The 13402-nt window shown below is 37.8% G+C and overlaps 1 protein-coding gene across 1 annotated transcript in view; it reads right to left on the reverse strand.

The window, feature by feature from the left end:
• Positions 1-2901: 2901 nt before the first annotated feature.
• Positions 2902-13402, reverse strand: part of RTKN2 (rhotekin 2) — a 59437-nt gene continuing 48936 nt past the window's right edge. Inside the window, 1 exon segment of the mRNA XM_059730327.1 lies at positions 2902-11924. Coding sequence (XP_059586310.1) covers positions 11368-11924 — 557 coding nt within the window. The 3' untranslated portion in view covers positions 2902-11367.

Consider the following 13402-nt stretch of genomic DNA (forward strand, 5'->3'; position numbering starts at 1 on the left):
CCTCCAATCCCAACTTACCTTAGATCGGGTGGCCATTTTTAACATACCCTAACTTCCTCCTAACCTCCCTGAATGTCTGCACTTAGCCACATACACATATATACGCACATACATATGTAAACATACACACACAAGTACACACATATAGGACAAATGTTGCCTTTAACCACTTTAAATGAGGGATAACTGCCACTTGGAAGCACATGTCACCAGCTATAATCTGTTAAATTTTGCATGATCCTGTACCAATACAAGTTAGTTAAATGACCCTAACTTTGAATGAACGAAACAGAGTGGATTTTTGCAGCATTTTTACTACACTATACTACTATTACTACAGCATTGTAAGTTACACCTGTTAAAAGTAACAGCTTAAATGGGTACCTTTGATATTGACATAATTGGTATGTTGGTTTATACTACTAGAAACCCCGTTTAGGGGGAGCAAATATTTTTATTTTCTCCTGACAATCTGTTGAAGTGGTGCAAGAGAAGACCAAATTAATTAGCAGGTTGAAAAACGTACGCCAGTAGAAGAACGTAATTGTTCTTTTGGAGAATGATCCCAGAATGTCAAATGGTGAAATTTCCTCACCAGCTTTTCTATATCTCTGTTCATGAAAATAACCTACATCCTCAGAAAATGTTGCTTTTTACTTAACCAGGAGAAGCTGAGTCTTCACTGTCACCACACTAAAACTACCAAGAGCTTGCAAGTAGCAGATTACCATAGCTTCACTTGGTTAGTACTGTTTCAAGGACTGTCAAAGCAGCAGTTTTACGCTAAGCCAGCTACACTTGTTTAAAGCTAAGGCCTTTTATTTCCTGATACAAAGCACCTGTTGCAGAAGCAAAACAGGGCAAGAACAGAGCATATGATAGACTGCTATAATGAATACTCTCAGAAATCTCTTATATACACTGAACTTTTACAGCTTTTCCTGTGCTGTCCAAAGGTTCGAAGAGTGATTCTCCACAAAGTGAGCACTCATTTCAAGGCCTATCTATACTGCTTCTCCAGTGCACTTGAAGATGCTAAGAAACACAGGCACTGACTCTGTGAGTACTTCGGGGCTCAAGCACCCACCAAAACATTTAGCAGGTGCTCAGCACCCACAAGCCATGGCCGTTTTGGTTTTACAGCAGCAGGAGCCTCGTCAATTGCAGAGAAAACTGACCATTCAGGACCAGCTCTGGGGCTTCGGAACAAGATTTGGAACACTTACATAGTAAGCAGGACAATAAAACATGGCACAATATGACAGCAACAGAGAAGGTAGGGCACTGATTTTCACCCCCTCATTACAAAAGCAAAAGGGACATTAATTTAAATAGTGATAAATGAATAAAAATGACAAGAATTATTGAAGACACACACAGCACAATTAGACTATTAAATTTATGTTGATTAGATAATATCGTGGCTAAGTACTTTAGCAGGATTAAAGAATGATTGGACATTTGTAAGAATACTAAAAGTTACAACAGTAAATATTTTTAAAAATCCTAGAATTTTGGAAGTCTACAAAGCATCATGTATAAACTAACCTCTAAGTAGTGCAGATAAGAAAGCAATATAACTTGTCTACAGGTTATGCCATATGTCATTCTTCATGAGTTGCTCACCTTTCTTCTAAAGCAGATGGCCTTGCTCACCTTTCTTCTAAAGCAGATGGCCTTGCTCACCATCATAGACCACCTCCCGGACCAGACGAAAACTGCAGTGTGGCAGCTTCTTGTGTGTCTTTGTTTATTGATTTTATTTTGAGGGAAGTTTATAGGAACCTCTACAAAGTAAACAGTCTTAACATTATAAAAAGACATTTCACTAGTTACTATGTTTTTCCCTTTGGGAAGTACATAAAGAACATTTAAAAAGCTATCTTGATATTAAAATGTTGAAAGACTTTTTTTCCCCATGAAAAGCAATTTATTTTGATGTCTTCCAGACAGATTTTTATGTGAATATATAATGTAATACACATATGGGAAGATCTCAACATAACCACTTGGTAATAGCTGTATTAAGAGATCATCATATCTTATTTTGATATGCTCCCTTAAAGAAAACCGCAGCAACTTTAGCTGCAACATGATTTTCATTAAATCACCCATCTACATTGCCTCGCTTTGGCATTATCAATCATTGTTTGTTTCCCCCCCCCCCCCCCCGGTTCAAAGAACTCATAAATCAATCAAATATTCTAAAATTAAAATGTCTAATAACTCCCTGTAATTTTATTACTGTTCTTTTATGATAATTGGACAAATAATATACCTTATTTGAACACTGCCATTGGCTTTAAATTAGCAAACCAACATACAGGGTGCCACCTAGAAGAAAACAGTGATTTTTTCCTCTTTAAATCTAGGGACAAAATATTTAATGGTGGTTTGAGTAAAATTGGTGGTTCGCAAATATACTTAACATATATGTCTGGCAGACTATGCTCAGACTGACTGAATTATTTATAGTACTTATTTAGTCAGTGTGATACAAGATATCCTAAAGAATAAAGCAAGCAGTTGGAGAGCAGAAGAAACATATTAATATTTGCATATGCTTATGTAAGAGAAATATCAGGTGACATAATATGTCCAATTATATTTTCATAAATACTCTCCTTCTACATTTTGGATCTATTTAGCTATTAGAGCTGCAATTAACATTAGCTACTATATATTGCTATCTTCTTTGATTATTAAATTGAAGCATTTACTATAGTCAGGGCTAGCCTAAGGGAGTGCACTCAGTGGACATTATAAAATGTGTTATCTAGCAAAGGGAAATAAACCATAAGTTAGTTGTTTTCTTACAGAAGTCATGAACATATTTATAATCCTAATATTTCATAATTGTATTCCAGTTTAAAGATTATACCAATTATTTTATGCCAGAAGTGTTTTATCCAAAATGTACTTTATTTGAAATACAGATTTTAGCAACAGACTTTGTTAACCTTTCATAAAATACATTAGCTTTCATATCTATATCTTTCTATTAAAGTAACTGAGTTAGATTATAAATTAACTGTGAACACTTAAGCAGTATTTCTAAGTACATACAAACAAAAATAAAACATACTAAGTATTAATACAATTAGTACAGATAAAACTAAATTACAACAGAAGTAAAAATGTAAACACATTAAGCTGATGTCCAAGATAAATTTTCAAATTTTAGTTCCATCTACATCAAGATAAAACAACTAAGACATTAGATACAGTACAAAACTTTACAGAGCCAACAGTGCAAGTATTGCAGTAAAGACACCCTTCATCTTCTACTATGTTGCTATTAACCTAAAGTTTGTACCATCAATTGCATCTAAAGGGTAGTTCACAGGACAAGGAATGTATGTTGACTGTTTCTAGCACCTGTGTTTCCAACCTCTAAGTCACAAAGGTTTTTGTTTTTTTCAAATTGCATTTTTAACAAAATTGTACCAATTTGTTCTCTACTGGGATAAAAAAAATTAACTTCTAAAGCAAACAGCTCATGTCCATTGAAAGATACTGCTGAGATAATGCGAGTGTGATTAACAAATTAGATGCATAAAACCTCTAGTTTTTCCTTTTCATTGTGCTACATTCAAAAAGTTTTAGTAATGTATTAAAAAGAAAATACCAAGTGCTTTCAAATGAGTTAGCTCTTTTTCTCCCATTCAGTAGAATCCATTTAAAAGACACCCTGATAGGAAGCACATGGGCTTGATGGCCAAAGCTTATACAGAGAATGACAAGTTCAAGGACTCTGGATAAACTGCACTGCCTGGTGCTATCTGGCAAGTCTAGTCACAGCAGGAAACCTTTTTGAATTGGTATTTGTTAAAATAAAATCTAACTTACCATTTTTACAAGCATTCTATATTACTAATCTTTTTTCAAGCTATGAAGTAAAAGAAAATATCAGAATTAATTCCTATGAGTCCCATAATTGAGAAGATGGCTTAATTGACATGTTTCTTTTAGTACTGGAGTGACAAGAGAATTTCATTATCTTCAGTAAGGCAAGGGTGTCACACAAGGCCTGTGGGCTCAATTCAGCCCATGCAGACTCCCCATTCAGCCCACTGGGCCACTGCACATTTGGGGGCATGGTCTCCTGCAGAGTTTAGGGCCCTTTGGCCATGGCTGTCAGTGGTGAGCTTGGCTTGCTGCCACTGCCCCCAGATCATTGTTGCAGACCTGGGCCTCCTTCCCTCAGACTTCTTGTCATCACTGGACACCATACTGCTGCTGCAGTGGCATGGTGGCCACCCCTGTGCTCTGGGATGGATCCGGACCAAATGGAGCTCCATGGTTTGTCTCCAGCCTGGACCCCAAGTGTGTTTGATGCCCCTGCATTAAGGGGTCAGACTTCTGTAATACTACCCCTCTGCTAGTCTGCACAATTTATTCCTCATGAACAAACCCAAAACAACAATATCATTACAAAAGCTTCAGCATTTACCTTATGCTACATACATAGAGCTTCACAGCTTGGGAAATAACCTAATGCAAACTGAAACAGTCCCGTACCAAACATCAACCAAAGCTGACATTAAAAAATATAACTGTATTCATAAAGCATCACCTTCTTCCTTCTAAGAGGATTTGAGGTGCTGAGCAACTTATTAAAAACAAAAGGCAATAATAAAAAGTCCTTGTTATATTTCAAACCATTTGAGTGAAACACAGAAACACGCAAGAGAAAAGAGGAAGGCAAACCTTCTAATATCTAAATGTACACGTTTAATGAACAAAAAAGTGCAACTTTTCAGCAACAAAATACTATAGCCTGTCATTGTGCAGAAGGCAAATCAATAAAGATCTGCCAGATCTAGATTTCTAAGGTCAAAGTATGTTGGCAGCATGAAAAGAATGTACATGGGGAAAAAGGATACTAGATTTGGAATTGCTGGGCAGACAGGTCATGGCTTCCCTCCTTTAGACAAGGGACTGGGGTCTTCAGAAAAGAAGACAGACAGACAGATATTTGGAACACACTCTAAGTGCTGAAAACCTACAGAGAAAAATGACAGTGGAGCCAAATGCTGGTGAAACAAGTATCAATACATTTTTATAAGAATCCATCCTCCTCTTCCATGGTGGGCAGATAACCCTGACCCATTGCTAAGAAGCTGGTAACATGGGGAGACTGCTTAAGCAAGAGTGAGGATAGTTCTTAGTTTGGCCAGAACAGTGAAGAAGAGCAACAGTGTTGCTTTTTTGCTACTGTTGAAGCCTGACAGAAGCACTCTCATGAGGATTTAATTTTAAACAGTCCCTAAAACTAAGAAAGGGGGTAGGGCTGGGAACTGGCACTCTATCAAATATATTATTACATGCTTTAGACTTACAGACAACTTGGAAGCAGGGGATTTTAAGATGCTTATGCACCACACTTTAAAGCAAAAGAGTTCTTTATGGCAGGCAGCTACTGATCATAGCAGATTAGAGAATAGGAATATCAGACCCCAAAGCATCTCTAGTATGAAAAAAGAAAAAAGGTATTATCCTATGGGACTGAAACTAGGAGATAAATGCTGGCAGTACTGAAGTACTCCTGGACTTTGGAAAGGTAGATCATAATTTCCCAACAAAAACATTAATATTAGACCTTATTCTGACAAGTAATAAGGAACTGATCACCAAAGGGGAAAAACAGTGATTGATGAGAGGTAAATGATCATTATCTGGTTCTTTGTTATGTATGAACACATTAAAGAACCCACTTCGCAATTTAAGAGGGTCAGCTTCCCTAAGCTAAAAATAGTTAGAGTCAAAATTGACTGAGGTGTTCTTGGGTGACTGGTTCCTTTAAGGGGAATGGACCCAGCTCTCTGTGACAGCTCAGCTCCCACCTTGGCCTGGTGAGAGGCATTTGATACTAAAAAAGGTTTGAAAATTAGTTAACATGGGAGATCATGTATAACAGGGACGGAAAAGCCTCAAACATGTAAATGAAAGGAGATGCAGGAAACCTGGAGACTCCCAGAGGCTCCTGACATAAAGGAACAAAAAATTAAAGAGTAACCTATGGACCAAAACAGCCCTGGCCTTAGATAAAAAGGATAAACATTCATATTACAATATATGACCTGTGAAGGACTATTGAATATTGTCTTTAGCCCAATCCAAGATGACTTCAAATTTAAGATAACCCCCAATAATCATATTCTATATATGGAAAATGTATCAATACGTTATCATTTTCCATGTGTAGAATCTAATTATTGGAGGGTCACTTAAATTAGTCTCCCCCACCAGTGTAGCAGGGAAAGCAGCAGCTAGGGCAAAGTGGAAGACGGGGTTGGTCAAGCATGGCAGCTGTGGCCCCTGCCCTGCCAGGCAGCAACAGCTGAGGTAATGGTGGCCCCAGCCTGTGGGGCATGTAAAAACGATAGCAACAACTGCCTGCCCTCCACCTTGTACTTGGATCCAAGATGAGGAGCTTCATTGAACTTTGTCTTGCATTTGAGTAAATATGTTAATCGTAAGCTTTAAACCAGCAATTTTCAACCAGGGTGCTGTGGCATTTTTGGGTGGCATAGCATTTTTAAGGGTGCTACACATAGCACTGTTAGGTGTGCAAACACCTACACACAATTCACAAGATAAATGCAGAGATTTCCAACAGGAATCCATACTGTCAAAAAAATACTCTGATCTGTTGCAGTCTTTCTGAGTTCTTTGAATCTAATAAGGCTGAGAACCACTGCCTTAAATAGAACAGTTGTGGATTAAATACTACCTGAAGTGTCTTCAAACCAAGAGAGTTTTATTTACCTTTGGTTTTCCAAGAAAGAATAAGAGCCTTAAATGAACATAAGTCTTAATACTTGTCCACCTGGATCTGCTGAGATAGGAAAAGCCTGTGACAAGAGAAATGAAACAGCACATGCTTGTAGCATTCTAGCTGGGAAGCACTCTGGAATGGCAAGTTTGTGACTGGAAAGTATCAGTAGTTGCCTAAATAAAACTGCAACGTTAGAAAAATACTTTGCTAGATATAGCAATGCCACAATTCCTCAGTCACAAAACAGTAGTTTACTTTAGTTAAAGAATTAACCTGGTACACGCGATGTGAAAAACAAAAGAAGAAAGTGAAGTTGATGACAATAACTATTAAGATAGCAGCAGCTGACACTAGATACATTTGGAAGGCTTGCCTATGATGGCTCTACACTTGACTCAGTGAATCAGCAAATCATTTCCAGTCCTATGTTCCTAAATGAATACATTTAACAAACCTTTGCACGTTGGAGTCTTCCCAGGTGACTGGAAGGAAACAGTGTCATACATTATGAGTTTCTATTTCTCTGGGGAACTAAGGGAATAGAGATAAGGGACTCAAAAGATGGAAATATAATTAAGGCAGACCAATACAGGCTCACAGAAAACAGATCTTGTCTAACAAGTTGCATATCTACCTTTGATATTACAAGTTTGGTTGATAATGGGTGACTGCACTGATGTAATGCATTTAATTCTCCAATGTGTGTGAAATGGCCACCCCATTCTGATTAAAATACTGGCACTATAAATCAATACGGACATATTCAGTGAACCAACTGGCTGCTCTTAAAATACAATGTTAATTGGGAACCATCAATAGTGGGACCTCAGATAGGTCAGTTCTCAATCCACCATTTCCTCAAAATTTTTAATCTTCAAAGAAAGTGTAGAAGTGACTGGTAGTAAGCTGGCAAAGCTTGACTGACTAGTCAAGGATGAGACAGGTAGGTTATAAAGAGCAATCTGAATCACTTCAGGAGATGGTACAAAATGTAATACAGCTAAACGTAAGTTATACATCTATCTAGGAAAAAAAGTAGGCCAATTATAGGATGAGGAACGACACTCTTGAATATAGTGACTTGGGAGGCAACCTGGGTCATGAACGTTATTTCTCAGTGCAATGCTCTGGCAAAGAGCAAAAACATGATCCATACAGGAACAAAAAATAGAGACCACATACATGCACACAAATATTTAGATCATTACAGGAATATTACTTCCAGTTTTGCATGTCCACACTTCAAAAAAGATGTTTAAATAGTTGATAAGTTCAAGGAAGAATTCTAAGAACAATTATGGCTTTGAAAGAAAAAGGTTCCTTGCAATAAGATATTTAAGGAATTCAATATATTAAGCAGAGCCATACCCAGGCATTTTGGTACTCAGTGCAGGTCATGTACAGAGTGCCTCCTTACATGCTACTACATAATATTACTTCAATTTGATTTTGCACCCCTCTGTGTGAGGGCACCCAGTGCCTGTGCACCACAAGCAGAACCCTAGCTAAGGTAATGATATTGAGCTTATGAAAGATAAGGTTAAAAGGAAACTCAACTGTGATCTAACTGCCTACCTACAAGAAAAAATATTAGCAGAGGGGTCTGTATTAGGAGACAAAAGTATAACAACATGTAAAAGCTGGAGGTTGAAGCTCAAAAAATTCAAAACTTAATGTGAAAAATGTACACAGGAGTAATTCACCTTTGAAACAGCTCATGACAGGAGGTATTGATGAATTCTATCACACTTGGCATCTTTAAAAATCAATATTAAAAGCTGGCTTAAAGATACACTGCAGTGCAAAACAACTTTACTGAGCTTAATGGAGAAATTGCTGAGTGAAATTCAATGGCCTGATGAATTCCAGAATAAATAATCTTTAGTGTTCCTTTGACCTTAAAAATCTTAGAAATATATCTTGGAATACAGTAACTTAATAGAGGTGATGTGGTAAAAAAAATGAAAAATGTACTTTTTATTCCAACAGTTTAAGACTTGAAGGCAAAGGAGCTGCCAATACGTCACAGAGAATTTTCCTATAACCTATTTCTAAATGGAATATAGGGCTGGAAAGGATCTCAGTATATTACTAAGTCCAACCCCTGCTCAAGCCAGGATCATTCCAGTCCGAACCATTCCAGCCAACTATTGTCCCTACCTGCTCTTAAAAACTTCCAAGGATTGAGACTGCACAAATCCCTAAGTAACATGCTCATTTATAAGTTTTAAAATTATCTCCATTATCCAGCCTAAATTTCCCTTCTTGTATTTAAGACCATTACTTCTTGCCCTGCCCCTGCAGCCACATGGTCCATTACCATCTTCCTTATAATCACACTTCATGTATTTGCTTCTGCATTTTATTTCTGTATTTTTCTTCCCTTATTTTTTCTACAGTATTTGCAGTCCACTTTTCCGAGGGTGTCCAATTTACACCAATCATGTATTTGTTCTTTTCTTTCTCTGCCCGTTATTTATTTCCCACCTACAAACAATCCTTTGCAATTTGTTAGAAGGTTGAGCACAGCTACCATAGACAAAAATAGGGTCCTGATTAAATATAAAATGAGCAGAAGCTTTCTAGAAACCAAAGGCCCCCAGCCTGCAAAGGGATTTGCATATAAAAACCCGTACTTTAACACACATGCTTTCCAATAAATTAATACAGAATAAGGTTTTTGCTTGCAGAACCCTTTGCAAGGCTACAGCAAAGAGGATATGTATGAGGATAAAAATACAAAATTGAGAAACTATAAATATCTGAGCTTGTAGTACTTTAAAACTGTATCAAGATTTTTAAAAACTTAATAAATGGCATCATGTAGCACAGCAGATTAAGACCAGCTATAAACCAGGATAATTCATAACTGTATAAAGGCATCTAACACTAACTGCTTCTATTAGTAAAACAAATAATCTGATTTTCTCATGTACTAAAATCCAGCATATAAAACAAAGCTATCCATGAACACAGAGATGGGCAATTAGGGTCTTCAGCTAGTGAGTTCAATATTCCAGATCTCTACCCAGGATTAAATATTCCTTTTCTTAAAAAAAGATCAGTAATTCACAACTCGTCAAGGTCAATGGAATATTAGACTGGCATTACTATAATACTTTAAGCCCTTGCCTTCTAACCTCAGAGGCAGTGGTTTACTGCAGACTGGTCTTGTCTGCAACTGAGTGATATGTATGCATAAATTACTGGTATGACTTTCAGAACAGAATCCATAGTTATCTGAGGTTTGACAAATGCATCCCCTTACCTAGGTGCTGACCATTTCCAGGGAGGAAATGTAGTGTCTTGCACTCTAACCATCAGAAAGAGAAGATCTTCCTATCTACTGGTGTCCTGCAGCAGTCCCAGTGAATTTCCTGCTCACAGAATTCTAAACTTGCCACAAGTAGTCAATAGACCACAAAGGAGTTGTCTGACTTCACTATATTCACATGTTGTCTCAAGGAGTTAAAGAACACAAGGGAGAAACCCCTAACTGCATTCTAGTACAAGGTCCTGCATACAATTATTCTGTCTACCACTAGCTGCTATGGAGTAGTATGAAATATATCTTTTTGACATGGAGGGTTTTCATGTATCCCTTATGTTATAAAAGTGACAACAAATTGAACACCTTACTCTTAAAAACTTCTTTCTGTGTATAGTAATTGATTTTTAGTAAATATTTCCCATCTTAAATAGGATTTTTTTAATGTGTTACTGGTATAGAACCAGCAGCCACACTAACAAATTAGACTATTATGTGCTATCAGAACTAACAAGCCAGCTGTAATAATCCTGGCCTATTCTGACAGCATATCAAGCACAAGGAACCTCATAGATTGCAGATTGAGTTGGCAGGATTGTTTAAAAACGAACCAACTCCTAAAAAACTTAACTGATGAACTTGGTGACTGCATATCAGACCTGCTAAGACAAACCTGAAATCAGTTTCCGAGCATGATCATGGTTTTCCTTCCTCTGTACACCCAAAAAGTCTTCTTTGCTAGGGAATTTCTTCGGATCTTAGCTATGAAAAACAAAGCTAAGATTTCAAAAAAATTCAAGGCCAAATAAGAGACTTTTGCCAATCAACCACATTTATTAACTTAATGCTAAAAATTATTTTTAATGGCCACAAAGTTCTAGCAAAAGGTTTGCATCACTGATGAACATCAATTGCTCTTTTATATTCTGAGCATATTTTTAAACTAAGGGCATGGACAGACATGCATCTGAAACACTCCAAATCCTAGAGCACTTTAAATTCAGCACCGCATGAGATAGATGTCACCTCTATTTTCCACCTCTCCAGGGGGCTGGAGAGCAGGAATTCCTGCACGCCTCTCTCCCTGTCTGCCCCACCTCCCCTAGTGACCCATGGGGATGGCTAATGGAGCACCATGGGATGCCAAAAGACAGATGGAATATGCAGATATTTCAGGAAGCATTTAAAAGGTGTTCCTTGTTTTTTTAAGGTCATATTTGAAATACTTTGGCCATTTTTTAAATGCTTCTTCAGCCACACGTCTCTAACTTTGCTGTTTGGAGCACCTCAAACAGCATGTTTGTCTAGGGCTTAAATGTTACATTTGTGACTCCATCCAGGATCTAGGGTCTAGCATTTCTTTCACAGGTTTCTTCCTAGGAGCTGGTACTGGTTTGGCTTCAAACTCTCTTTCAGTAACTGAAAAGAAGGGATTTTCACTGTCAGGTAGGCTGCTTTTTCCACAAGGTCCCAGTTTGCGAGGAGCAGCAACGGGCTTCTGCAAGTGATGCATTACGGAAGATAACTTGGAATCAAAAGAAGAAGAGGTCCTATGTGTAATGGCAGACTTCTTCCCAAAGTTCTCCTTGTCCAACTGGTCTGTGTTCATCTGTGTTTTTGAGCTGTATGGTGGCTTATCAGTTGGCAGCAGTGGAGCTCTTCTTTTCTTCCCTTTGCTATCATTAGGACTAGTAGTTTCACATGGAAGTACAATACTTTTCTGGACAAGCATCTGGTGAGCACCAGCAAATATGGGGGCCCACAGAGAAGGTACAGACTCTTTCTGCTGGCCGATCAGGAACTCTCCATCAGTTTCCTCAATTTTTCTTTGTATAATGTCAACTAAGCCCTTGTGTTTCTTTGGTGAATCAATGCCTATAATTTTAGAAGTTGGTTGAACACTGATTGAATTAGTATACAACAACTTCATTCATACCAGCTTGGTTATCAGTCTTATGAATATAGAAAACAGAGTATCATTTTCCCCAAATTCTGGAGAGCCAAAAATGGAAAAGATGGTATACATTTAAATGCAGAAGACTAGAAGCTTCCTATGACAGCATCAGGAATACCAGCATTTAACTGTTGTGAACATCAAGTGCTCTATTTATTTTCGTTCAAAGAGAGCGTGTCTACATGTGATATTAATGAGGCACAATAAACTCTGGTGCAGTTCACGCTGGAATTTATTGCTCTCAGGTGCACGTGTAAATGCAAACTGCAGCATATTGATCTGAGGCAGTACAGTCCCAGCAGGCAAGGGAAACTGGGGTAGGGGGTGGTGTCTGCTTGCCAGCCTGGAGCTCCACCCCACAAGCTCATCATGCTGCACAGGGGCTGGCTGGGGCATGAAGGTGCTACAGTGCAGGGCTAGCAAGCACTGGACACCATCTACATGCGTGTTGCAGTGGAGTAAACAACTTCACCATAGGATAGTACTTGTATATTATCCTATGGTGGAGTTAGTACTAGTACTATCCTATGGGAGAGTTAATTAGTTTACTCCAGGCTAAAAGGGGTGTATGTGTAGATGGTGAGGCTTTACTGTGGAGCTAATTAGTCAACTCTGCAGTAAAGCATGTTGTGTAGATGCACCCAGGGAAGATTATCTTTTTACTTTTGCTCAATGAGAAAATTAGGAGAACTGATTCTATACATTTAATTGTTCAATTCTTTGAATATTTCATTTTAGAAAAGTGCATAGAATACATGGATCAATTTAAAAAAGTCAAAACTGCCAAATATTCTTGCACCTCTACCCCACCAAAAAGGGCATTTTTTACCTTCAAGTCTTGTGTTCAAATACTTGAAGATAGCTTTGACCCATTTCCTTTCCTCTCATTATTCTCCCAACCACCACCACATAATTTACAGTGTACAGAACAAACTACGTTCAATGTATGTTGATTTGTCCATTTGTGTAATCATTGGCATTTGTCCTAAACCCTGGATCAAAAAGAGTAGGAGGATCATGCATGTCTCACAGGCCCTATATCCATAGATGCTGGATTTGTAGCGACGAATGCTATAATTGGTCATAAAAATGAACTTAAGTTTTAAGTGTGGTTTCAAATTTAAGTCCAGATTCTTCAATTAACTCTCTAATATATGCAGGTATATGCAACAGTACTTCATCACATTGCCTACACAGGACTCATCTATAGTTGATTTACTGCTTTTCTTCTCTGTATTCATGGTTAAAAAGGAATTACTTTTACATTGTTCAATACACTGATGCATTATAACTCAATGACTAGCATGTCAATTTGGGAATCTTTGCAACTTACCTCTCCTGCTGCAAGCAACCAGGCGTATATACTCGCACATTATTTCCCGAACAATGTCACATGAGA

This window comes from Alligator mississippiensis, chromosome 6, assembly GCF_030867095.1.
Source record: "Alligator mississippiensis isolate rAllMis1 chromosome 6, rAllMis1, whole genome shotgun sequence".
NCBI classification, from domain to species: domain Eukaryota; kingdom Metazoa; phylum Chordata; order Crocodylia; family Alligatoridae; genus Alligator; species Alligator mississippiensis.